We start from the raw sequence: 27,144 nt of genomic DNA, 5'->3' as shown, positions 1-27,144 counted from the left end.
ATGCTGACATACCTTACCTGTTCTTTTCTTGTTTTCAGCAATCCTTTTACTTTGTATGGTGGAGATTTTTCTTGCCAGGAACATTTGTTTGCATTTTAAATCATCGTGGCAATTGAACTATCAGGATAGAAAACTGTTTCCCCACTCATGAAAAATTCAGAGACGTGAACTGTTTCTGTAAGAAGAACGTGACTTGTCAGACACAGAAGCAGTTAATCGTTCTGTTAGCAGTGTTTGTTTTATCTGACATCAGTATACTCTTATTACTACTCAACAGAATGTATTTTTCATTTCACTATAGTAAAGCTCATGGGCCTTGACTGCTATAAGAGCTCAGCTATGCTCTGCACACGGAGCAAGATACCAGTTTCGTCCCGAGAGCTTAAAGTGTTTGTAGTCACCCTGCGTGTCTGAGACAGGCCGTCTTTGTGACCTTGGAGAAATCTCTTAACATCTCATGATCAGGCATCATAAACGCCCAAATTGCCCAACCGTAACCGCCAAGGGTGGCCGTCAGTTGGCGGAATTCTTAACAGACAAACTTCTGAGATCTTCAGATTAAAACATTAAAAGGGCAAAGTCTTAGCGTTGCTGTATTTTTTGCCACTTCATGTGTGGTGCCATTTGTGGTCTTTAGGCAGATATTTATTGTTAATTTCTGACTTCTCTAAACAAAAAGATTGAGGCAAATCAGAAACTTTTCACAGAAAAATGCACAAATCAGTAATTTAGGAAGGACAATCCTGCTCAGACATGATTCTGTGATTTTTCTGAGCTACTCATTTACACTCTCTAATGCACTAACTGCTTGCTGCGTACATGTGTAAATAAACAACTGGGCAGGTTTAACTCCAGCCAGCCTGGTTAGTCAGACCAATAAAGCTCCCCTGGTGTCCTGCTGTTAAGGTGTTTACCACAGATTTCCTGCATCATTAAACAGCGTAGAGCATGCTGTTCGCAGCCAGGCAAGCTCATAGGAACAGAAAAGGCTCTGCAGAGTGAAAGATTTGGTTACCGGAAAACAGAAGGAGGCTAATTTTAGAGTAATGTATTACTTCTAGATGAAAAGGGAGATCAGGCTTTCACAGGGACGCAGGCTGTAAGGAGACCGATGCTTTCCTGCACTGCCGGAGCTCCCACTGGTCACCACCAGGAATTACTCTGGTTTATAGTCTTGCTTCTCCTTGCTCTGCTGTTCCCTGCTACCTCTTCTTGCCCCAAAGCACGCTTGCATGAGCCATCTCTCCCTAGCCTATTTCTTCTCCCTGACTTTGCCTCTGGTTTTCCAAAAGGTGAAAAAGAAGCCTAAGTTATTCTGCTGGGAAATCCAGAGCCATCTCTGTTACCACAAAGGCAGGTCCAGTGACAAAGCAAGAGCAGTTTCCTCTCCATTGCACACAGTGCAGAACCAAATCCCGAAAAAGCGCAGGTACAGCAGTGTCCTGGGGCCACAGCAGTGTCCTGGGGCCACCCCAGTGCCCAGATGCAGCAGGTACCCTCTGATCTGCAGCAGAAGCAAATGCAGGAGAAGCCCCCAGAAAAAGCTGACTCCTGTGACTCTGTGCCTTTCCATGCAACTGTGCCGGATTATTTGGAGAGACATACACCACTCCCAAGCTGCTCTTCCCACACAGACCCAGCACAGAGGCCAAACTCCTCCCCTCCTGGCTGTTACAGTGTTATTAACACAGACATTAACAATGATCCCCCATAAAGGTCAGCGCAGAACTTTTCCCAAGGCACGGCTGCTTCTCATATTGCTTCAGCCACACCCCATAACCTTTTCCTCTTTCATACCAGCCTGCTGTGCAAACTCCCAAGCTTCTTAGAATAGCTACAACTATTTCCCACAGTCGCCTCCAAGCGACTTGCCCAGAGCTGCCCCGAAAGCTACTGTCAAACAAGCCCCCGTGCCCCAAATAGCACCTCAGCGCCAGCAATGACAAGCCACGCTTTTCTACTGTGTATCCCCACCTCAGAGCCTCAGAGATTCCTTGGGACACAGAAGTCATTTACACAGTGTATTTTCTTTAAGGATGAAAAAAGTTTTGGGGGGAATTGCAAGTATTTAACAATAAAAAGAAAACAAGTCTCCATTAATTCCAAGTTTGTGCTACTGCAGCTAAGCAGTGAGCTGTTGACACTCTCGAGGGCAGAGAGGCCCTGCAGAGAGATCTGGACACACTGGGGAGCTGGGCAATCACCAACTGTATGAAGTTTAACAAGAGCAAGTGCCGGGTTTTACACCTGGGGCACGGCAACCCTGCCTGTACAGACTGGGGAAGGAGAGGCTGGGGAGCTGCTCTGCAGAGGGACCCGGGGGTTCTGGGCGATGGCAAGTTGAACAAGAGCCAACAGCATGTCCTGGCAGCCAAGAGGGCCAACCGTGCCCTGGGGGGCATCGAGCCCTGCATCGCAGCCGGGTGAGGGAGGGGATTGTCCCGCTCTGCCCCGCGCTGGGGCGGCCTCACCCCGAGTGCTGTGGGCAGCGCTGGGCGCCACAGGACATTGCGGGTATAAAGGTACTGGAGAGTGTCCAGAGGAGGCCACGGAGTTGGTGAAGGGTTTAGAGGAGAAACCATATGAGGAGCGACTAAAGTCCCTGGGTTTGTTCAGCCTAGAGAAGAGGCTGAGGGCAGCCCTCATGGCGCTCTGCAGCTCCCTCCCAAGGGGGGGAGGAGGGGCAGGTGCTGTCTCTTCTCTCTGGTGACCAACGCCAGGCCCCGAGGGAATGGCAGGGAGATGTGCCAGGGGAGGGTTAGGCTGGGCATTAAGAAGAGATTCTTCACCCAGAGGGTGGTGGAGCCCTGGAACAGGCTCCCCAAGGAAGTCACGGCACCAGCCTGACGATATTCCAGAAGCACTTGGACAAGGCCCTCAGACATGGTGTGAATTCGGGGCTGTCCTGTGCAGGGACAGGAGATGGACTCGATGATCCTTGTGGGTCCCTTCCAGCTCAGGACATGTAATTTCTCATTGCAGTTCAGCCTTGGCTGATGGCAGCTGCCATCCCGCATTGCTATAGCTGCTAGCTAATACGTTTGCTTACTGCCTGGCATTTCATCATCAGCTAAGCATTTGTTTCAAACTTTGTATAAAGCACAAATGCACCTCTGTCTGAACAGCACGAGGGGAGCCAGCAGTGTCTGGCTGCGTTAGCAGACGAGTGCTTTGGCCCCGGTGCTGCGATGAGCGCGGCGATGCTAGTAGGGAACAGGGACGAGCAGTCGGAGCGGCTGAGGGTGCTCAGCTGCAGCCTTCACCCACTGCGAGAGGGCAGAGGCGCTCAGAGCCCTTTGAAGAGGGGAGTCGGGCACCCGGGGACGGGCCGAAGCAGGAGACAGGCAGGTCCCGCCGCTGGGAGAGGAGGCAGCTCGGCGCCGCGGCGAGACGGGCCGGGCGGCGCTGACAGGGCGGGGAGCGCTCGCCACGCCGCGGGGCTGGCGGGGGCACCCGCGGGGCTGCGCCGCGCCAGGAAGGGGGAAACCCCTCGGTTAGAGCCGCTCCCGGGCTACCGGCGGGGCCCAGCCGGTCGCCGGGGGATGAGGGGCACGGCAGGAGCCGGCGCAGCCAGGGCTTCCGCGGCACCGCTCCGCGCCGAGCCCCGCGAGTGCCGGGCGCGGAGGGAGCGAGGCGGCGGCGGCGGCCGGTAACCGCAGCGCACGCAGGCCCCAACAGGCGCCGCGGCCGCTGCTAACGGCAGCGAAGAGCGGTGGAGGGCGCAGGGCGCAGGCGCAGCGCCGCGGGGCGGGCGGCTCTCGCGAGAGGGGCGGGGCGGCGGGAGCCGCTGCATGTCCCAGCCCGGCGGCCCGGCTGGGCTGCACGTGGGCTTGGCGCGGCGGCACCGGCACCGCACCGGCACCGGGACCTGCTCCGGCACCGGCGCGGGGGGGCGGTGCCGCGCCGGACCATCCGTAAGTACCGCCGCGGGGCTGCCTACAGCCCCCTCGGGGGGCGGCGGGGCCCGCAGCCGCGGGCTGTCAGCCGGCCGGTCCCCCGCGCTCGGCCCCCCGCGCTCGGCGGGGGTGCTGCTGCTGCTGCCGCCGCCGCCGCTGCTGTCCGTGCTGCTCTCCCCGCGGGCCGCCGCTCGTTAGGCTACGGCTGTGGCGGGAGCCGTCCCGCACAGCCCGGACCCCGGCCGGGGGGTCTCCCGGCGCTGGCTCCGCCGATGTCGCCGCTCGGAGCCCGGGTGCGGCGGGCCGGGCCGTGCCCGTGCCCCCCCCCGGGGAGCGGAGCGGCCCTGCTGGCCGGTGGGCTGCTGTGGGCGAGGGGAACGGCGGCCACCGGGGCCGGGCAACGGGGCGTGAAGGAAAGCTCTCCGCGAAGTGCGTGCCAGTTCGGAGTCTTTCCGTGTTTTTATGTGCTTTTTACTACTTACTTGCTACTCGACAACAGCAAAGTCAATTAGTACATTCATGAGAGAGGCAGCTGTGCGGGCCAGAGCGATCATCTGAGTTGGTATTAAATGTGATTCACTCCCGCTGCAAACCGTGCTGTAGCTACTTACAGATGAAAGCGTGAGATGTCATAAGTGTTGCAGGCTTGGTAGTAAAGATTAAGGATACCTTGTGTTGTCTCTTGTACGTCTGGTATGGCAAGGCTTGCTTATGGTTATGGTAATAGCCAATAAAAACTGTTATTAGCAAACTTCTCATATATTGCAGTGAATTCTATTTGTTTGTAAGCCAGCGTGGAACATAGTCAGGAGCAAAGGAATTAAATTCTGTTGCTACTGAGGAAGTAATTTTTCAGTAGCCTTGCTTTCCTGGGGGAATCCTTGTTGTTTGACCTTTTTCTTCCCCCCCCCCCCCCCCCCCTTTTTTCTTCTTCCCCCTCTTTGAAGCACGTAAGATCTAAGTTACTTGTGTCCAACACTGGGCAACTTGATCTATGTCTGGCTAAGTTCTTTATCGCAGTCTAGTAAGTTATACCATGAAGCAGGCAACACAAAATGAATGACCATCTCAGTAAGGGCATCCTTTTCATGCAAGTTATCTGTAATAGTAGGAAATGGCAACAGAAGCTGCATTAGACCACAGTCTGTCTGTTACATAAAATATATATAAAATAAGGGGCTGCAGAATAGAGGTAATTCTGACTTTCTGTGTTTTTAGGGTCATGTGCTGCCTTCGTCAGGCTGGCAGTTGCACTAGCACCTGCTGAGCATTATTGGAGCCTCTGTGGACTTTGTCTCAGGTGAAAGGAAACAGCTTGTTGCTGGGGAAAGTAGTAGCAGGAGATGGTGACTTTACTTTTCTTCTATTTGTTTTGTGCCTGTGAATGATCTACTGAGCCGCAGCCCTACGTGTGCACACGGTATAGCCAAGGAAGAGCACGTGGCACGCTGGAGCACGGTGCAACTGCTCGTGAGGGAGGTATGGCTTTTTCTTGGTAGCACACGGACCAGCACTGTCAGAGCAACTGAGCTGAGCTTGCTCCTCTGCCAGCGGGCCACTGTATGACCCGGTTCAAGTCACTTAACCTTTTCATTCTTTAATGAGCTTCCTGTGTAAAGGGTGAAATACTGGGCAGGCATCTGCTGAGCTAATGTACCTGTCATCTAGTAATCTCAATGTACCTGTGATTCTGAAAAAGGATGGTATGGCTTTACTGCATGTATCCTGATGGCACAGTTTAGTTCTTGATTAATTGGTTTGCTTGTATGTGCTGCCTAGTGCACTGAAGGGAATTACAGCCTTTTAGTAAGTTAAAAGGAGCAAGGAGCCTGTAGAACTTGAGCTGTCTGTGCTAGAATCCACCCTCTTATTGCACCACTTGCTGTCCTGGTACTGCTCATTTGACAGTCCCTCTTCTGTTTCAGTGTTTCATTGAGCTCTTGAAGGACTTCCCAAAGCTCTCATGGGACACCAGAGCTGGGGCATTTAGGGAGGTGACCCTCACCACGATTGCAATGGTATCTTGTACAACAGGGCTTTGGGGTGTCTGCCCTGAGACATGAAACGAGTTATATTGTTAGGTTGGGAGGGTCTGCATGGATGGTGCTGCAGGAGCCCAGGTGTGTGTTCTGGTAGCTGCTTCTTACTTAGGTGTGCTCGTTGTGCTGAGTTGTAGACACCTGTCCTAGGAACCAGATTCCTTCTTAAAGATCTCAGGAGATGCTTTGAGATACTAATACTGAAAATCATCAACTACCTAGAAAGCCTTGGCTTTAGCCTGGGCATTCCACAATGCCTGCAATCAGACAGCAGGAATTCCCCTCACCACCCAGGGTGTGAGATGAAGGTTCCTGCAGTTCAGATCCACCACGCTACCTAAGCTCCCAGTTCCTGCAGATTCTCTTGGGAGTAAACAATGACAGGAGTTTGTTTGTTTGAGGATTGCAGCCAAAGCTGTTCAGAGCCAGAAGCAGTTGATTTGCTGTGTTGAGACTCTCGTGTTCGTTTTGAAAACATTGCAGGCTGACTCCAGGGGTGTTTGAGAGCAAGACTACTTTTGCAGTAGTGGAGTTACCTGAAGAGCCTAATGCTTTAAAAGCAACATATCCCACTTATTTATGGCTCTCATCTTTCATGCGCACATAATCAATGTGAAAAAATTATTTCAGGTGTTCCTAGTGTCCAGGGAGGCTGTCATAAGACCAGGGCTGGTGTCCCAGGTGTCCTCAGCAACACCTAGAAGCATTAAAAAACCTTAATTAAAACATTAATGACTCCTAATTGTTTGATGTTTCAGGTCTAATGACTAGCCTTTTTAAAATCCTGATTTCTAACTACAGTGCTTCTGTGGAACTCTTAATGCGTTAAACTTCACGAAGTGATGATTAACTTCAGGCAGCCACTTCCAGATAGTTGGAAAAAGCTATTTTATTCAGCAGGTACTTAGTATTTCCTAGAAATTAAGGCTGTTAAGTTTGCTTCTCATGGAGATTGCTGCAGGTCATATGTTTGTGTGTAACTCGCTGCTTTTGCAAATGATCTGTCTTCACCTGTTTTACTGTGTTTTTTTTTTTCTATTGTCCACTATGTGGATTCTGTTTGACTTTGCCACTTCTGCATTTTGTACCCTGGCTGGAAGCTGACTCTGAATTTGTGGGCTCTGTACATTACTCTTACGAGAGTTGAATATTTCATGAAAAATCATTTAAAGCCATTTTTCCGAGAAAGGTTGGACTAGATGATCCCTGAGGACCCCTGAGGTCCCTTCCAACCTGGGATTCTGTGATTCAGCAAACAAATCACTGCTTGTAGACCTGAGGAGGTCCTGATTGCCTTTGACCTCTGCTGCCACCTGGCAATGAGGATGAGAAACTTACCATGTGCTGTAGCTGATTTTGACTCCCCATGTATAAATAGCAGCAGTTCCTGGCAAAAGCTCGTGACCTGCACGTGCCTCTTGTATCAGGGGCATTAGCTTTGCATAGGGACAAATCTGTGAATTGGAACCTTGAAATCCCTGGAACAAGAATTGGAGTATGTATCCCCATAAACGTTAGGGCTGTGATCCTGCAGTTGCCCCTGCTTTGAGGAGGAGCTTCTTTCGGTATGAGCTTGGACTTGTATTCCGTTTGTTCTTGAAATGCAGGGTTAGGAAGGTTGTGTGTGTGTATTCAGGGGTGCAGGAAAGAAATGTGCACATCGCTTCCCTACAATATTCAAGCTGAATGGAGTACAGTGTCCTGTTTGCTGCCTAGTACAGAGGATGGGCTCCTGCCTCTTGAGTGGGAGTACCTATTTTTTGTTCCTTGTGTGTCCTCCAACTCAGTGGGACTCTAGGAAGGTCATCTAATCTGTGTCTTGGCTTTGCTTTTTAAAAAAAAAAAAGACTGCCAAAGCTGAGGACAGGAGGCAGCCTGTGACCTGTGGGGGAAGCCTTTCTGTGTAGGAGAACAGCCCCTAGCGTAATCTGGGCGAGGGCTTGTAGCCGCTTCTGTAATACGGATCCAAGTGAAGCATGCCTCTCTCTGATTAGCTCTCAAGTATGTTGTGTAACTCCTCATAGCAAGCTTGTTAATGCATACAAGTTCTCCTCCTGCTTGTTTAGTCTGAATGACTCTTGGTGAAAACCTTTGCTGTTCCTTCCTAGAGTAGATTAGCGCAGAGTGCCTTTTTCACAAATGTTTGCTATTCTTCCTCTCTGTATGCTTCTGTGAGTTACTCTCAGCAAGCCAAACACAAGGCTTCCAACTGAACACCACTGCTTTTCCGTTTCAGTCTAGTCCAGCTTTTGTTTTGAGGAGCTGTTTATCAAGGCCTTGCTGCTGTGCACAGTAAACCTCCCAGCGAGCAGGTCTTGATGCTGTTCTCTGGATACCTGTTTGGTGCCTGTGCTGCCTCTCTTCTCGCTGCCTCTTACAGTGGTGTCAGTGTATTGTGATGTAAACCTCGCCGTTCTGTCTCCTTGAGAACGCAAGTCTGTTTTGTCTTGTGTGCCAAGTATATGGGAAGTATATGGGAAGTTTAGCTCCTGAGTGTTGTGTGCACCTGCTTTGGGAATCGATACACATGCTGGGCATTTGACTTAGCCGGTTGCTTTTAAAATGTAAGTTATAAGCTGCACCTGTGGTGGACACTAAACTATATTGCCCTTAGCTTCGTTGGTGTAGAAGCAAACACAAAATGCTAAGTATTGGGTATATTTTTTTCAGAAATTGTGGAAAAGTAATTTGTTCTGTTCTCCAGCCTGGATGAAAATGCAGAAAGAATGGAAGATGGTAAACCCAGGATTTGGAGAAAATATTTGTAATGTGTTGGTAGATTATAAAGGTAGTAAAAGCTGCTTGGCCTGGACCGTGGAGGACTGATTCTCTTTAGTCTTCTGTGAAAAATGCTTTTAAAACAAGAGTTGAATCTGGACTGGTAGGTGTGTCAAGGAGGAAAGAGACTGTTGAGAAAGAATCCCAAAAAGCGGGGTGTGTTAGTCTCTTGGCTGTGAGAAGTGATGTTCATTCCCCAGTCGGGGTGCCTGTATACAGCGTTGGTCAGTCTGAATCAGAGGACTTCTCTCTGCAGTTTAAAGCAGGGTGACACAAGAAAGGTTGTACAGCCTCTGGCTTATGCGCTAAACTCTTTTGGCTAGCTTGAAGGAGCGGGAACATTTTGTCTGGCTCCATTTCTGGAGCTGACTCCAAAACAGGCAAAAAAAAGCCTCAACCAAATTTGGAGGTATAGCCGAGAAAGATAAAGGTGGTATTGGTAAAGCGGCGTCTGGAATTTGCTTCTGGATCAGAGATAGCTTTCTGGCAAAGTGGTGAAAAATGTGATCTTGCCTTCCCCTGTAATAGAGGATTCCCAGGGAGACACTAGCTTGGTTGAGGAAACTTAGAAATAATGAAAGGATTGGGGCAGGAAGGGAATAAGATATGCAGTGCAGTAAGGAGCTTGACAATGTGGTAGGGTTAATGTGAATTCCAAAGTGTAACCTGTGGCTTATCGCATAGCAGCAGCAATCAGCTCAGGGCCTTGCATTAATAATGCATTAGGCAGCGCAGGCTGTGAAGTTTGGTGGTCGGTGTTTGCACAGGCATGAGCTTCTTGGTGATTTCCAGGAAGATCTGTAAAAAGGCGCTACGCTTTGGCTAGGCTGATACTTTTAGTGTAAACCTCTGCTTTCACGCGTGTAAATAGAAAGTGTTTCGAGTCCTGCTTTTGCCTAGAAGTGATACGCTGGAGCTGTGCTGGGCCGCTGCTTGGCTCCTGAGTGGGAGAAAGTACGAAGCAGCAGTGACTGTAAAAGGCAATGGGAATAAAGCCTGGGCCGTCAGCATAGCAGCTTCAGCTGCAAAGGAGGGGAGTGAGCTAGTGCAGGAACATCAGTGAAGCTGATTCCACTGAAAGCCGTTTTTATCTTAGAGATAAAAGGAGGCCTGGCGTTGGTCCTGTTTCTTGTTCTAGAGCTCTAGTTTAGCTCTACGATGCCCAACTCTTTCAGCCTTTTACTTAGGTCGTAATTTATCCCTCTGCAAGTAAGACCGTTGGTTCTTAAATATTTTAAGGCTGTGGAGTGGCTTCATTAGCAGCTTTCATTCAGAGAGGAGACTGTTTCTTGAGCTCTGTAGCCCATGTTAACTGGGCTGGGAAAAGGTGGTATTGCTTAAGGGGTATCTCTTGCTGTTCTTGTCTTTCAGTACTGGTGTTTGAAGCAGAAATTGCTGCAGAACACTTCAATTGTTTAAGCAGAGGGAAGCTTACCTGTTCACTTCTTTTCAAAGTGCATGCCATCCAGTTTGAGATCTTGCTTGCCTGGCTCCTACCCGTCTTTGGGCGTTTGTAGTTACTGAGTCATGTCTTCTGAGCTCTCGCCTGTGGGCAGTGTTGGTTTTGATGGTGGTCCGCCAGGCTGGCCTGGGAGAGGAGGGTGAGAAAGGCTGCGAAGGCCTGTGACTGATTGGAAGCCTGGTGATCAGGAGCGTGGGATGCAAGGGCTTGCAGCCCGGTGACGGTGACGCAGCAGGCATAGTGACATCACAGATCATCCTCTAAGGTCAGCCTTTGTAAGAGGCTATAAAATGTCTACAGTCAAGTAAGTCTTTCTATGGTTTTTCCTGTGCGGTAAGTTCTCTTACTTTAATCTTAACGGTAGGGCCTCTGGTTCTTTAGGTTTTTGTCAACTCCTGTTCTGATGCCTCCTATAAAGCCAGGCAAGTGCTACTGGTTATTTTTAGCATGGAGAATGTTAAGAGCCCACGTGGTCCCGTTTAGTGTTAAGTGTGCCAGCCTTGTCCAGTTCTCTTTCACCCAGATATATTCCTTTCCCGAGTGCTGTATTGCTAACTGGAGGATTTGCAGGGAAGCATCCTGGCCTTGCTGTTGAAGCTACATTTCCAATTTAGCTGCCTGTCTGTTTGCTCTGTGATTGTTCCAGCTGGTCTTTAATTCCAGCCTGGTTTTTTGCTGCTTGTGGGGGGTCTGGAAGCATAACCTCTCAAATGCTGGAGCAGGAGGGAAGCAGAGGAGGCAAGCCCTGGCAGCACTGTAGAGTAGGTGCCTGCAGAGCATGGGGCTCAGTCGCTTGGGAGTTGTCCTTGTGTTGTCGTCTTGCAGAGGCTTGAAGAAGCTTGGCTCCAGAACAGGCTTTCTTGTGCATGGAAAGCCCTGAAAATGTGGAGCGGGTGCTTGCTGAACTCTCCTCTAGGACCTTGAGAATGAATGATCTGGCTTCTCTGCGAACCTAGTGCTGCAAACATTTCTAACCTTATCGGGATGCGTATAGAGAGGGATTGTTTGTCCTGGCTAGAGAAACCAGGTGGCTTAAAACTACCCTGTGACCCTCACGCAAGTACGTAGAATAAGTTGACTGTCCGTGGCTGCTTTATTGAGGTAGGAGAAGCGTGCGTTCATTCTTGTCCTCATCTCCCCGATCTTTACAGGAGTTTTCCATAGATTGAGTCGAGTCAGAGAGCTGACCAAGGCCTCCTCTCCTCTGGTGGCTTAATGCCATCCTGACCTACCGTGGGTATTATTTAGCAAGTTGGAAAAGTCTCGTGTCCCGGCTGCAGCTCTCCAGCCGTGCCTTGATGTAAGGTGTGACACTGAGTGGATTCCTGGCGCGCCAGAAGGAAGCTGAAGGGGCTGGTGGCGCAGGCTGAGCGTGTACAGCGTGTGAGCTCTGCACCAGCTCAGGTCCGCGTTTGGTGCAGGACTGCACGGGGCCCTGCGGGTTGGGAAATGGCACGGGGGCACTCAGCGCTTCAGACAGGTTCTGGCTTCTGCAAGGTGATCGCCTCTGGTCCAAAGCCTCTGGAGCTGCTGTGCTTCCCCAGCTGGCTGCTCCTGCCTGGAGGGCGCAAGGACTGTTGGGCCAGGCTGCCTCTAGTTTGGCAGTGGTCAAGGCCATGTGACTTGACAAGCTGCCATTTTCTGTTCTGCTGCTGGCAGGAAAATGCCAGGCTTTCATCCTGCCATGCGTTTAAATGATCCCATTGCTCCTGCAGTCCTGAACGGGCCGTCAAATTGGCAGCGGAGAGAGGGGTTTTGTTACTCTTAAATGTGTTGGAAAATGCTGGTGAGCTTTAGGAGCAATCCTGTGGAGAAATATGTGCTGCACCTCAAATTAAAGTCAAATTAAAAACATGGTATGAAATGAGCTTTGCAAGGAGCAATCAGCTAATCCACTAGACTCCACTGATCTAAATATCATGGAAGAGTGAAGATCTTGACCTTAAATGATACTAATGTTTAAAATTAGTCTTAGAACTCTTGCCTGCCAGGCTTTGGGCCAGGCCTGTCCCTCTGTGGGGCATCCTGCTGCTGTTTTCCTGTGCTGCAGAATTGCTTGGGACTACCGTTTGTACATTTGGTGCAACTTAATAGGGAATTGGATAATAATAATAGGGCTGTCTGTTTAATCAGAAAGCTTCCTGGGAATGGACTTCTGTGAGCTACTTCCATTGGAGTTTGTGGTACGCCTCTTAGACAGCTTGTAGGGTGGTTCTGCATTAATTATAACAACCTAAGCGGACAGCAGACGAGTGCTTGCAGTGGCTCACAATGTGCCATTGTGCTCTAGAGCATAAATGTGAACCTTTTGTCTTAGGAATATACAGGCTTCACCCTTTCCCTTTACCAAGTTCCAAAAACCAAGCATCCAAATTATTGACTAGGGGCGTGTGTGTCTTGTTTCATTTTGTTGATGTGTGGTGTTTTTTTTAATTCCAAATCTCGGGTGTTGCTGAAGTGAAGGTTCACCCTCAGCGGTCAGTTAGGAGCCCTGCTGCTTGACTGACTGTATAAAGCCAGATGGAAGTAACTTGGATGAGTGAACACAGACTCAAGTTTCCTTTGTAGAACAAAATAATTTTGATTGCTGGACATGTTAAGGGATTTCTTAAACCATGGCTGCAGCTGACCTTTGATTCGGCATCAAGCAAGGGCTTTTCTAGTCCTTGTTTTTGCCATGCATTTATTTACTTGCCTCAGTTAGGACTCTGTGGTAAGCAGTAGGGAAACAATGCCTGTGTCCGAGCTAGCTTGGATAAAGTTCTGTGTTTGCTCCTGTTGGATGGGAGGGTGTGACTGGAGGAGGTGAGATGTCTGGAGTGAATATTAAATTATCTGTGGCTTGGGTTCTCTTCTGAGCCTGAGGGAGGCATGTTTTTGTCCCCAGTTAGAATGTAATCAGCCCCTTGGGAAAACTGGGACCTGAAGGAGAGTCGTGTTTGGGAGCTGTGGTCAGAATGCTTGCCCTGATAACAAGATTCTTTTTGCTGGTTGAGACAGACTAAGCATAGTCAACAGAGGGACTTGATTGTCTTGTCTAAGAAATATTGTGCTTCTAAAGAGGAACTAGATAATATTCTTTCCAGTGGGTGGTTCCTGTTTCTAGGACTTTCCTATCACCTAAAAAAAATCTTTTTGTTGCTCATTGACAAAGGTCTCGAGGTCTGTTTGGAGAAAAGTCTGTTGTGTGTAGGCATTGTCAGGCATGTGGAGTTTTGCTTTCATTCCTGCTCAGTGGAAAATATGAACTGTAAGTGCTTTGCAGCAAGGCTGTTTTGGGGATGTGGGTAACTGTTTAGCTTTGTGTTCCAGCTGTAGACTTTCCTTAAGAAAAAGGAAAGGCATGTCAGCCTTTCCTTGTATAACCCTGCTACCGCTTGAGCAAGTCCAGGGGAGAGCTACCACGATGATCAGGGGACTGGAGCATCTCCCTTATGAGGAAAGGCTGAGAGACCTGGGTTTGTTCAGCCTGGAGAGGAGAAGGCTGAGGGGGGATTTCATCAATACCTATCAATATCCAAAGGGCGGGTGTCAGGAGGATGGGTCTAGACTCTTTTCAGTGGTGCCCAGTGACAGCACAAGGGGCAACGGGCACAAGTTGAATCGCTGCAAGTTCCAGCTAAACATGAGAGGAAAACTCCTTTGCTGTGCAGGTGCCAGAGCAGGGGCACAGGCTGCCCAGAGAGGCTGTGGGGTCCCTTCCCTGGAGACGTTCACCCCCCGCCTGGACGCGGTGCTGTGCCCCTGCTCTGGGGGTGCCTGCTCCAGCCGGGGGTGGGACGGGGTGAGCTCCAGAGGGCCCTTCCAATCCCTACCAGTCTGTGATTCTGTGAACCCAGGTGAGGCTTGTAATTGGAGGAGCATGACTGGGGCACGAGTCTCCGCAGTGTCCAGGCAGGCAAAGGTTCACACACTTGCCAGAGTAAAAGAGACAGCTTTCAACTCTTGAAACTTGGAGGAGTAGCGGCTGTCAATGTAGTAAATTTAGAGCTATAACAAACTTTGGTGCTGGGTTCCTAAGCAGAAGTCCCTCTACTCAGGCTGCTTTTGCTAGAGAAATACCGCTACGTAGGATAAGGGTGTTTATTTCCCATCTTCACCACTGCAAAATTTTCCAGAGGGATGTCTCTTTATTGGGAGACACTTGCTTCATCAGGCTGTAGTTGCTCTTTGTTTCGGAATTCTGACGCTGTGCATGTAAAAGTAAATGAAGTAGCTGCGTGTGGCTGTTTAGCTCCGACTTAGCCGCAGGCTTGAGTCGTGTGCCTGCACAGGCAGCCTCCTGCAGTGCTGTGGATGAGGTGGTTTGCAAAGCCCTTCACATTCAGTGAGTTATGTTTTAGAGAAGTGTGTGTTGTCAACCTATGAAACTGAGCGTGATGCTGCCTCTCCAGCAGAGAGCTGGGGAGACCTGCAGTGCACCAAGTCTGTCTTGGACTACTTGTGGTAGAGCTGTGTTGTGAACCCAGCCTGATGCTGGAGAAACTTGCAGCGCTGGATGCTCTCCTTGTGGGTAGTACTGACCTGCAAAGGTGAGACAGGAGGAAGGAGGTGAAATTGCTTTAAGTGCAGAGGTGAGGGGAGGTGAAATTGATGAGTAAAGTGGTGAGACATGCCCAGATATCCCCCGGCTTAGGTAAGGATCTTGTTCTGTGGTCTCCTGGTAGAGCAGAGGTGTGAATTTCAAGAGCAGCTGGAAAGCATGCCTATTCATGCTAATAGAAATACCTCAGGGCATTTATGAAGCTTTAGCCTTCCTGTTCCCTTTCCCTGTGACTGTTTTAACATGGCTTCTGTTTCTCCTTCCAGGTAAAACTGCTGAGGCTCCGTAAAATGGCTTCACGCTTCTGTGGTGTCATCCGATACATCATACCTGGAGCACTGGCACTTCTTGGCTGCTGGTGGATCTATTCCTACAGAAAAAAGCATGCAAGCCATCACGACAAAGAAGCAATAGCCATTGAAGAGCAATGGCAGGAGGAAGTGCCAGAGGGTGATTCATCACCCAAAACAGAAACATGTGTTCCTCGAAGACTGCCTCTCTCATCAGAAGAGGAATGCCCAGAGAATGAAACCTCGACCCCGCTGCTGTCAGCAGGGTCGATGACGCCCTCTCTTCTGTGTAAAACTCATGAGAGGCTAGATCTCTCACAGGACCGTCCAGATCTGTCAGTACTGACAATTCAGGCTAGCACCCTTGAGGACGACAGTGGAAAACTGGAAACAATAGGATCTCAAGACGAAAGCAATGTCCCTGCTTGTGCTTCTCTCCATCTGATTTCCAAGAGCGCAGAGTGTCACAGCAGTGCTGCAGTGAGCCTTACGCAGGAGTCGAGCTCTTGTGCAAACCAAGATCAGTGGCCATTGGCATCAGTGACACTGACGCAAAAGTCTTTGGGAATCACGGAGACCAGTGATGCAGAGCAGTTGGATGAGTCTTCACTTAAGCCCCCGAAGGAAAGCCAAATGCCAGAAGTTGTGCTCCCAGGTACCGACTCTGTGACAGCTGTTTGCGTGGGACTGGAGAAGGGAGCCAACACCACACAAGCCTTTCTCGGTAATGAAGTTGTACCCAGTTGCACTGATTCCGCAGTGAGCGTGTTGTTACTGGGCAACTTGGAGCCTGCCTGTTCGGAGCAGTCGGAGGAAGAGCAGCTGTCTGAGTCAACTGCAAGTATTGTACCTGTGTGTCAGGAGGATGAGGACACACAGCCAAAAGGAGATGAATTTGGAAGAGAGAAGATTGCAGGAGTGACTTTGGACAAGGAAGAAGCTGACCCAGTTGAGCAAGCAGCACTGCAGGTTGTTTCCAAGGTCATTTTGGCAGCAGGTGAGGAAGTGCTGTCTGGTGCTGCGGGTGGTGTGTCCACTGAGATCTGCCAGGTTGCTGCCAGCCGAGCTGAGACCCCTGTGGAGGTGGCGAGCGGTGGTTCCTCTGATGAGATGCTTGCGGCGGAAGCTACAGCAGCCAGTGTGAACGTCACCGTGAAGTGTGATGCTGCGACACTGGCATCCCCGCAGGCAGAGGAACAGGAGCGGAGTGCGACTGATTCCAGCTGTTTAGCATGTGGCCGTTCATCTGGCCATGTTCAGGGAGGCACAAAAGACTGTTGGGTGAAGGACCGTGTACGCCGTGAGTCCCAGGGAGCTCATTGGACTTCTCTGGAAAACCATGGAGGGTCACTGGCGAAGTCACCTTTGGTTATGGGGGACTCCGCATGCAGCGCATATGCACCTGAAGGTGGGACAAGTGTGGAGGACTCACTGCAGGGCACAGTGCTGTCTTGCGCGTCAGGCCAGCGTTCAGACTCACTGAGACTATGTGAAAGCCAAGACAGGTCCGCTGATCGGAGCTCGGTACTAAGTGAAAAACCTCCCAGTCTGGAGCTACCTGAAGACAAAGTGCCATACAGTAATGGGATACTGAAAGAGGGTGGTCCAGACTTGCACCATGAGTGTAGCCAGCTGGCAGGGGTGGATGGAGATCACGCAGGAGGTAAGGGATTTGAAAATCCTACAGACACATGGTGAACAAGCGTTTTGTGTGGAGTAACCCTTCCGCTTCAGAACACGTTCAGATAAATCCTCTTTGTGCTTAACTTGCCCAGTAGCTGAATATTTAGTCCTCATGTGCAGGTGGGTATGCATTTGCTCTCAGAATCCTCACCTCTGTAGGATCCAGTGCTAGCTGGGTGATCTTCAGGGGGTGAACAGGCCGCTCCGCTTCTGGCACAAGGCTTGTTGCCCAAAGCTAAACACATGCTTGAGTAGCCCAGTGAAATGGACCACGTCTGGGTGTTGGCCAGGCTGTTGGACACCGTGCTGGGCTGAGGCCTGTTAATACCAATGGTTTCTGCTTCAGTTCAGGCAGCCTCTAATAAGCGCTGGGTTCTTATCTGTGTTTATGGGCTGCAGCTGAAAGGAAAGCTGTAAGGCTGGTTTCTAAGTGCTGCTGGACACACCAGGGAAGTGCTCTGACGAATTGTGCTAGAATCAGTTGGTTGGAGACCAATTACCCTGAAGCCTTTTTTGCTTAGAAGGGTAGGTGCACGCCAAGAAATCCCAAGAGGGATTGATGTTAAAGAATTTCTCCATGTGTCTGTGCTGCTTTTGCCTTCTAGATCCTGAACGGTGTGTGCCTGGCAGAATACAAAGCTGTCTGAGCAAATGTTAAGCCGTGTGACCTTGGGGGATGGATGTTAAAATCCTTTCTAGGACTCTCTGGTGCCAACAGCCCGTAAGGATAGGGTGTCTTTTGTAGTTGCTACAAAGTAGGTGGAACGTTGCTTGTCGCAAGACGTGGGGATTGAAGAGCCTTGTTCAAGGCATGGGGAAACTGCAAAATACCCTGCTGCAGCAGCAGCTCAGTGTTCATGTTAGCGTAGCTCTTACTCAGCTGGTAACTTTGATATAGTGTCTTGTCTCTGCTGCTGTGTAAGGTGTCACCATGTTTGAAGGACTCCTGCTGAACTCAGGCCTCCTTCTCTTGCATTCCCAGAAGGGTGCAGGTTTTTCTCTAGGAATAAAAGGAAACTTTCAATAGGCTGTGTGTGATGGAACTTCACCTTTTCTGAAATACCGTAGAACCTGATGCGGGAGCATCCCAACTGAATGCATAGGAAGAGCTCAATGTAACTGCTCTATGAAATGATGTATTTTCATGGCCTTGTGTCTGGTAGCTGGATTGTGTGGGTTGTCTGAGTGCTGACACACGTGCATGTCTTCTAGGTTCGGCTATAAATAGCGTGGGTTTTGTGGACAGTGGCTGTGCCATGAGGAAGACAGTGAGTCGCCAGAACTCTAAGCTAGGAGGACACGCCAGAAAGTCCGACTACGTGATCTGGGAAATAGAGGTCCCGAAGGTAACCAGCCGCTGGCCTGCTCGCGCATCCTGCCCTGCCCTCCATAGCCATCTTCTGATTCTTCCAGTCTTGTGCTGGATCAGTGCCATTCCAGGGACATCAGCAATAAATCAACGACGATTTAAGCATTTAGCAGCTCCCATTGGGACCCAAGAGAAGTGAAGGGCCAGTACGCAGCTGTTAAACAAGCAGTGTGTCAGGGCTGCACCTAGGGTAATGCTGGTTGTTGGAATCATTATTCCCCATGATCTTCCACGCCGATCATTTAGTCTGATGCTTTGAAAGCATCCAGAGGGCTTTGAGGGTACACAGTTATTACAAGCAGGGGATGAATTTTTTTCCTTGCCGCTGTCTAGGGGCGTTACGTTTCAAGTGCCCATCCAAACCCTTCCTCACAAGCTGAATGCTCATCTGAGCTCTTATGTGAAGCTGCGGTGTCTCTGTCTTTGTAGGGTGCTTTCTCTTGGGTTGAGAGCGAGATTGTGCTTTTTTAGGGCTACGTTCCTAGCTTCTTCCCAGCTTTGTATATGCAAAATCACCTGTGGCTGCCCTGCACAGCGTTGCGCTTGCGGTTCTGCTTCTCAGCAGACCCAAATACTGAGAGCCAGTAACGTGAGACAGCAGCTCCCAGCAGGATAAGCGCACTGCCTTGAGTGCTCGGGTGCTGTGAGCCTAGGGAAGGCTTGTAACACGCATTTCAATGCATCAGTAAAACATAGGCTAAGGAAGCAGTTGTGCAGCAGAAGAATACTTTCCGTGGTTAGTGAAGACAGGCTGTCACTTTTCCTGAAGTAGCTGACTTTACACTGTATAGGATTATCCGTACTGAGTCAGGCCCAACAGGTACCAACTCTGGTATCTGATCTCTAGGTATCAGTGGAAGAGTAGAAGTGACAGGGCTTGCGCAGGCATCTCTTCCTTACCTGCGCAGCTGTCCAGGGTTTCTGTAGTCTACTGGGCGTGATAGCCTGTTTACTCTCCTGTGAATTTGTCGACTCCCTTTCTAATCTAATTAGCTCTTTTAAAAATTGCTAAAACTTAGCGTTTCACATCTGAATGAAAAACGCATGTAGCGTGCTAAAGAAAAAAAAAAGGTCGGAGACTTGGGGAGGATGTGACTTCACTTGACTGTAGGAAGACAGTAGCCTTTACCAGGCCCGGTTTTGTCCCATCATGTCTTTGTGTTGTTCTGTAAGATAGAAAGGTGGATCTATCAAAATGAGCTGTGTTTGCTGATCTGTATCTACCTTGACTTGTCACTGACTACCTGAACTGTGCACTGGTCCAGCATTGCTTTGTATTTACCCTGCCTGGCCCTATGCTACAGGAACCGGGAAGGTTAGTGAAACAAGCCACAAAGAACAGTTGTTGGATCTGTATTTCACTTCCTGACTGTTGCTTTCCTGTCCCTTTCATAAAGGACTTAGTTGGCCGCTTGATCGGCAAACAAGGAAAATTTATGAGCTCCTTAAGGCAAGCGTCTGGTGCCAAAGTTTATGTCTCAACACTACCTTATTACTGTGACTCCCAAGTCTGTCACATTGAAGGTAAGTAGAATATCTGTTTATGCATGGTCTAATATGTAGCTTGGGGGTCTAATTAGATGGGCAAGGAATTTAAACAGATTTAGTGGCTTTATGAGACCAGCGCTTTACAAAACTTCTCTGTGCTGTTACAGTAGAGGTATATGCCAAGTCACCTGTGCCTTGGCACATGAACCCTCTATTCTAGGGGTGAGAATGCACTTGAACGTCTTTGGCTGCTGCAGTTTAACCAACACCTTTTTCAGGATCACTCCAGTCTTGAAGAAGAAGATATCAGTGAATGGCGTCGTGACTGTGAAAGATGTTTGGGTTAATTGTGGCTGAAAAATATATGCCAGCGAATTGGGTTCATGTTGGAGGCTAAAGCTGTAGAAACTGGGGCCTGTCAGTCTGAGCTGCTCGTGTTGATCTGAAATCGGGTTACGTGGCCAGTCTGTTAAAACATAAGCTGTTGATGTAGTGCAGAAGGCTTCTTTCTGGTAGCTATAGTGCTTCCTGTGGTGGGGGTGCCCTCAGCATATCTGTGCTACCAACTTTCTGTGGGGTTTCTGTCTGCCAGGCTCCTCGCATCAAGTAGAAAAAGTATTGAGCCTGATTGGCAAGAAGTTCAAAGAGCTGTGTCTCACCAACATCTACGCTGTACCTCCACCAACACCACTGACGCTTCATTCCCTGCTTATGACTGCCTGGGTAAGTCCCAGCTTGCTGCTGTCTGTGCTGGTGTCAGGGTGCAAGGCTGTTGTTGGTCACTGCCATCGTAGTACGCTGTACCCGCGGGACTGGTTCACAGATGGCCTCAAAACTAGTTTGGTTTCACGTGGCTATCTGTTGTCCAGCTTGTGTAACTGTTCTAGATCAGATTTATGTATCTGTTCTTCTGCTCCGGTTTCCATTCTGCCTGAGCTGAGAAACGTAGACTCATAGAATCATTTAGGTTGGAAAAGACTGTTAAAATCATCAAGTCCAACCGTTAACGTGGTTGTGCGTGGATGTGAAGACAGGCTTTGTTTTGGACAAGTGAATTTGTGCTGGGAAACTAAAGGCATTTTAGATGTATTCCAAGCACAGTGATGCTCAGAAGCTGCCTGACACAATGGCTCTGTAGCAGCCTGGGCAAATTACTTGACAAATGAGACCTCTGTGAGAAATCTTGGATAATCCCTGCAAAGATTACCTTGGTGTTTTAAAACCCCTTGGGCAGGGAATCCTTGCAAGTTGCACTGTGTTGATAGTGCAGCATGACTTGACCTGCATCACTGCTGACTGCTCACTGATCTCTTGGGTAACTGTGTGTCTCACAGCTGCTCTGTGCTGATAGTCTTTTTGTGCACACGATGGGCCCCAGCCCTAGTCTGATTTCCTTTAGAACAGCATGGAGTCACAGTGAGTAGCTTTCCACTCCTGACCCGAAGTGGCCTTTGGAAGTGCAATACCAGAGTGCTCAGGCATTTCCACCCATGGCTGTAAGCCTCAGGAGTTCCTGTTGGAAAGTGGAGGTGCTGTGAATGACGCTTGTGTTGCAGTGAACACTGATGAGAGTTTTTCCTCCGTGTGACAGCTGTTCCTCCCGGATGGAGTCACTGTTGAGGTGGTTGTGGCACATCAAGTTGATGCGGGGCACCTGTTTCTGCAGCAGCATACGCACCCCACTTTCCATGTCCTGCGTAGCCTGGACCAGCAGATGTACGCCTGCTATTCTCAACCTGGAATTCCAACCCTGCCAACTCCAGTAGAAGGCAAGTAACTTGGTTGCTCACAAATTGTTCCATTGAGAAACAACTTCTAGGGTCACGCAAAAGCCTGATGCCCCTGAGCTAAGCTTGGGAAGTTTCCCGGTGGATATGGGAATGTGATAGTTCACTTGTCATTTAATCTTTCTTTTTTTTTTTTTAAGCTGGTGCCAGAGCACAGATGAGGGCATCCCGGGAGTACCTCCCCAGCCACTTAATTGCATCTTGAAACTCAGAATGAGATAAAGTCTGTCTCAGGTTACTTGTAATCAACTTGGCACCTGGTATATTTTGGCTGACAAAATGTGGAGCTACTCCCAGATATTCACAGTGTCACTGTCTGCACATAGTGTAAAGTGGAGGGTGCATCACACGGAAGGGGTTACTGGCGCATCCTTTCCTTTTTGGAGACAGACATCACTGTTAGTGGCCAAAGTCTAGGAGGGAACTGGGTCCCTGGGCAGAGCAGCGTGGTAGTGGCAGAGACTTGAGAGTAAAGCCCACATCTCCTGTGTCCCAGCTGCAGGCCTTGTCTGGTGGGGGTATGGGTGGTCTTGAAGGAAGATGGAAGCAGCATTAAAAACGCTGTTGATTTTCAGTAGATAACTTGTGCAGCACTACTCATGCCTCAAGTGCGCTGATTTCCTGAAATCTACTTCTACTGAGACGACATTCTCTGTACTCTTGTGTTTCGTAGCTGGTATCATATGCGCGGCTCCAGGCGTGGATGGGGCGTGGTTACGGGCTCAAGTTGTTAGCTACTTCGAAGAGACCAATGAAGTAGAGCTCAGATATGTGGACTACGGAGGATATGACAAAGTGAAGATCGACACACTCAGACAAATCAGGTGTCTAGCTCATATTCCATGGCCCAAGGCCATATCTGGCTTGAGTCTTCATTGCAGGCATCCCTATTGTCCAAATTGCTTCTAGGTTTTTCACAGCTGAAGTGGGAAATGGTAGAAAGGTTTGTCTCAGCGGTGGGCGTGGATTTCTTGGGAGCACAGCAAGCTCTTGCAAGGTTTCTTTTGAAGGGGAGGGGTGGGGAAATGGCAACTTCTGCCACTTCAGTGTGGAAGCTGAGCAAAAGGGTGCCTTCAGGAGGCCCCAGAATGTAGTTAACTGATGGGATAGGAATATGATTCAGATTCTCAGTCTCCCAGCCCCATTGGCTGGGAGAGCCGTATTGGATGAGGGCTTTCTTACACAAGCCCGTTAAATACTTGGTTGTGCCCCAGAGGTGGGAGAAAAGCAGTACAGCCTCTGTGTTGCAGGTAGTTTTTGCTTGCAGCCCAATCCAACTTGGCACGTTAATCAGACAGGTTGTTGCTGCTCCTTAGACGGCTGGGAGAATAGCCTGGGGTTTTTGTTTGGTTTTTTTAACTGTCATCAAATTTAAACTGAATTCTTGTTAGAACAATTGATTAACCAACATCACCTTAAAGAATACAAGAGTAACTTAAAGCCAGGTTCTTATTTGGGTTGATTCTCTTTTCTTTAAGGTCTGATTTTTTATCACTACCTTTCCAAGGAGCAGAAGTTCTCCTAGACAATGTGGTGCCGCTTCCAGGTAATGGAGCTCTCAAGACATAGTGTTGGTGCTCCTCCTGCAGGTTTAAATGGATGCCAGCTGTGAGCAAGCGATGATTCGGTCTAAACTTTCTCCCTCCTATTGCAAGCGCAGCCTCTGATGTGACTAGAGCAAGGAATGGGAAAATTGCATTTTATTCTTCTGAATATGCTAGCAATGGGAGAACCTGTCAGACTCCAGCGGAAAGATGATAGATGTCCAGGCTTCTTCCTGCCTGGAGGAGAGAACGGATTACTTGCCTAAACAGCAAGTTGGCAGGACTGGCAGGGTATAGGTGAAGTAGCTGTAACTCCTCTGCCGCCTCCTGTCACAGAGCAGCTGTAAATGCAAACTTAGTTTTTAATCTGCTAGAGAAATATCGGACATTTTCCTACTACAGTGACTGATGTGTACAGTTCTGTGTTCAGAAGACTACCCTCCAAGCACCGGAAGAATGTCAGTCACTGCTTAGAAATGCTTTGTTTTGCCATTTTTTATTTCTCTTTTTCCTAGTGCTGTTAGAGATGCATGCTGTATTAGTGTGTAAAAAGCTGCCCTTCTGGGTGCGGAAGGGGTGGCTGTAGGAGCTAGGGTCAGGCCAGGTTTCAGCACGGGGCGGTGTGTGTGTGTGTGTGTGTGTTTGTGGCTGGCAGGACTCTGGGAGGTCCAGGCCCTGCCAAGACTGCAGATGGATGGCAAGGTTTAAGCTGATTCCAGCAGAAGCCAGTGTTTTGCATGTTCTCTGGAGTAATCAACCTCCTTCAGTCTTTGTGGGGTTGTAAGGAGTTCACTTGCTGCTGGAGACGGTCTCAGGGTAGGGAGCACAAAGGAGAAACCCTGTTTTGCAGCAGTTTGGTAGGAAATAATCAACTTTCCTCCAAAATAAAAATACCTGCATCTGGTCTACAGTGTTGACTGTAACTGTATGGCCTGGGACAGAAGGATTTCCTGCTGCGTTCCAGGTGTGGAGTTAGCAGCAGGACCCACGGACGCTGTGCGGGCTGAGAGATTTGAGCTGCCAGTGCTTGCAAAGAGTGCATTTGGCGCTGTTCGGGCGCCAGCCAGCCTGCAGTGCCAGTGATTTTAAGTTTCTGTTTACAGTATTGCGCTCTGCGGGGTCAGTAAAGTCCTGAGGCCTCTGAGCTTAGTTTATTAAGGATCAAAATACTAATGGCAGCTCAAAGGTACTGCGGAAGAATACTCTTCTGTTTCTAAAGCCTCCTAATTCAGCAGCCACTTATGTTGACATTCACGTAGCTAGTGGCTTTAGGAAGCACTTGATCCTTCCCCTCAGCAATGCAGCAGGCATAATGCTTGCGTGATCTCCAGCTTAATAGACTGGTTTCCGCAAATGCCTACAGCAACAGTAGGTGAGGTTCTCTGGCCTAACTTACGTAGGAGGTCAGACAAGAGTAGCTTAATAGTGCCTTCTGGCCTTTAAAGCCTGTGAATATCTCGTTTGTTTTGTCCTGCTCTTTTCTTTCCAAAGACGAGGATCACTTTTCCTCCGAAGCTGATGCTGCTGTTAGTGAGCTGACCAGAGGTGCAGTCCTCGTGGCACAGGTATGGGTACTCGAGAGTGGTCTGGGAAAGTCTTGTTGCTGATTTGACTGCTGCTGTGCTCCTCTCTGCCCCCTAGCATACTATGAGAGTTAAAATCAAAACCAAAGCCAGAGCCTGTAAGCCTGGCTTCTGGGCAGGGTTCTTGCTGAGAGACGTTGGTGCTGAGACCTTCCTTGTGTGGCATCGGCATCGCTCAGGACTGTGCGGCTGGGAAGGGATGAGGATTCCCTCGATGCTGATGCAGGCAGGAAGGAGGGGCGCCTGACTGGGTTTACAGAGCACAAAGTGGCCTGTTGCCCAGCGGATCAAGCGTTCACCTGGGTGTGTGCTGCTTTGCCAGTCTTGACTCTCTCTGCAACACTGCTGTCTGGGATCTGGCCTCTGGCTGGCCAGAGAGAGAAGTAAGGCTTCCAGCAGTGTCCCAAAGGCTTCTGCATGCAGTGCCTGATCTTGACGATGAGGCACTTGCCTCTTTTGAAGCCCTTCTAATGGCGATTGTAGGTATCCACGTAATGAATTGGAGCGAGTAGGAAGCTGATGGCATTTGTGATGCTCACTCTCATCGCTTCCTTTGGTTTAATGCAGTGGTCAAACGCCTCCCTAATTCTAGCAAGGGCATGGATCTGAGTGCCCAGAGCGAACTTGCCAGCAGGGTGTCCTAGCTGCCTGGTGGCTGTAGCTCGAGCCTACACATAAGTTGAAGTCTTGAGTATCTGATACGCAGTGACTGGTGCTAGCCTTGCATCCTCCACGGCTCAGACCAGCATTGCTGCACACAAATGTTTGTCAATGTTTCCAGGTCACAAATTATGACAATGCAACCGGTCTGCCGCTGATACAGCTGTGGAACCTGACGGGAGATGAGGTGCGTATGTTGACATACCTATTTTTTTAACACTGCTGGACTCTTTATTGTTCATCAGGAACTTGCTGATGTTTCTCACTTGTGGTTTGTTCACCTTTCTGTTGTTTTTTCTTTTTTTTGTTTTGTTGTTTTTTTAACCTCCCTTTAGGTGGTGTCAGTAAACAGAACTTTGGTGGAGAGGGGATTTGCTCAGTGGCTTGACTACTAGCAATGTCCTGGATGCCTTGACAACTCTTTCGACGGAGAAAAACAAAAGAATAAATCTTGTTTTGCACTGTTACAATTTGGTTTGGCAAACTCTCCTAACACGACTGACTTACACCTGAAACTTGTGTTGCACAACTGTTACCGTCTCACTAGAAACACATACCTCACCTCAGTGAAAGGCGGGGTGTCAAAAGCCATAATGACAGATACTGTAGCTTTAAAGCAAAAAATCCTCCCTGGCCTCTACTCAAAAGTTGAGTGGAAAAAGACTTACAACCTTGGGGTTTGCTTGAAGCTAGCAAATGCCTCTGAAATGTTAATTGTGGTTGCATTTCTGTTCAAGATGTCGAATGCCCCGTGAACTCAGTGTAACTTTTAGGAAAAGTTACATTTGTTGTCCTTTTTTTGACAGGCTCTGCCTATGAAATTAATGAATGTTATTGAGGAGTTTAATGTTCAGTTGTGGGCTTACCTACATTGTGCCGCTAACCTGCACAAACAACATTCACCTTGTGTCTTCCTTATGCCAGGAGGTAGATGAATTGCATTCGTTGCACTTACTGTGACACAAGTCATGGTTTTTAGGCTTGATATGCTTAAGGAAGAAAGCTGCTTTGTGCAGATGCTTGAAGTGCAGGATACGTTACCACTACAGTTTTTGCTCTGAAATGACTTGTATTTAAAGAAAATAACTGATTGCCAAGCCCAATTGTAGTTTGTATTTTTCTAGCCGTGCAAGTCTGTAAATATAGATATGTAAAAGAAATGTAATATTTTGTACAAGAAAACCACTGGAAGCAAAGGGAACTTTACAGAAACTTTTTCACCCCAAAATGTCCTGTGTAGGTAGAACTGGTTTGGAGCGCGTTAGGGTAGCCAACGTATTTGGAGCATCTGAATGTTGGGAGTGTTTCAGCTCTGCTGTATACAGGACTAGTATTCCCTTAGGTTGCTGTCTGGTTTGAATTGAGATCACTGCATTTTTTGCTAGGTTGCTGTACAGAGCTGTTTAAAAAAAAAAGTAACAACTTGGCATTAATATTGCAGTGGCGTTCTCCTTTTTTTGCTCCTTTTTAGATTTCTATTCCATCTTTAAAACTTTGCTCAAGTAATTTAAGCTGACTTAATACTCTTAAAGACACGCCCTCTAATGTGTATCATTTTAGATCTGTATTGAGCTGGGATTTTTTGCTGGCAGGGAAGATACTTGCCAGGAAAATGTTGATGTAGTCAGTCCTCAGAAGTATTTTCAGGTGGATTCAGGGACGTCCTTACATCATAGGAGCTAACATGTCAGTGCATCACACATTTGGATAGTTGCCTACAAAAGGTCCAGTCTCTTCTGATATGGTAGGGTTATATTTTTTTTTTTCCTGAGTTCTCTCCTCTTCGGCACTTACGATTTCATGTTCATGTCTGCAATAACATCCAATGCAAACTGACTTTGGTAACTCAGTTAAATCTATAAAACATATATTATCTTGGAATGTTTCTTTCCACTTCAATTAAAGCTCAAATTTTAAGCTGTCTTAATCAAATTGCGATGACTAAGAGCCTTCATTTCCTGACCTCTTGTGATGTAGAGTTGGGAATGGGGCTCAATGGGATAAGCAGGTGAGAGAAGATCC

General features: G+C 48.8%; 1 protein-coding gene across 3 annotated transcripts; it reads left to right on the top strand.

The window, feature by feature from the left end:
- The first annotated feature begins 3,766 nt into the window (after window positions 1-3,766).
- Window positions 3,767-27,054, top strand: AKAP1 (A-kinase anchoring protein 1). 3 transcript variants are annotated; one of them, XM_075112774.1, is made up of 12 exons: window positions 3,807-3,914; window positions 5,115-5,196; window positions 14,985-16,671; window positions 17,904-18,037; window positions 19,458-19,584; window positions 20,141-20,271; window positions 21,140-21,317; window positions 22,009-22,159; window positions 22,814-22,881; window positions 24,371-24,444; window positions 25,244-25,309; window positions 25,458-27,054. In XM_075112774.1, exons 3-12 carry the CDS (start codon window positions 15,009-15,011, stop codon window positions 25,515-25,517), a joined length of 2,652 nt encoding a protein of 883 aa, XP_074968875.1. In that variant the 5' UTR covers window positions 3,807-3,914; window positions 5,115-5,196; window positions 14,985-15,008; the 3' UTR covers window positions 25,518-27,054. The 3 variants fall into 3 exon arrangements, with proteins under 3 accessions (XP_074968873.1, XP_074968875.1, XP_074968874.1); XM_075112773.1 differs by having other exon boundaries at window positions 3,809-3,914; window positions 5,115-5,375; XM_075112772.1 differs by lacking the exon at window positions 5,115-5,196 and having other exon boundaries at window positions 3,767-3,914.
- The last annotated feature ends 90 nt before the right edge of the window (window positions 27,055-27,144 follow it).

This window comes from Phalacrocorax aristotelis, chromosome 18 (assembly GCF_949628215.1).
Source record: "Phalacrocorax aristotelis chromosome 18, bGulAri2.1, whole genome shotgun sequence".
Classification (NCBI taxonomy): Eukaryota; Metazoa; Chordata; class Aves; order Suliformes; family Phalacrocoracidae; genus Phalacrocorax; species Phalacrocorax aristotelis.
Note: the sequence above shows the minus strand (reverse complement) of the source record. Positions and strands in the feature narration are given on the sequence as shown.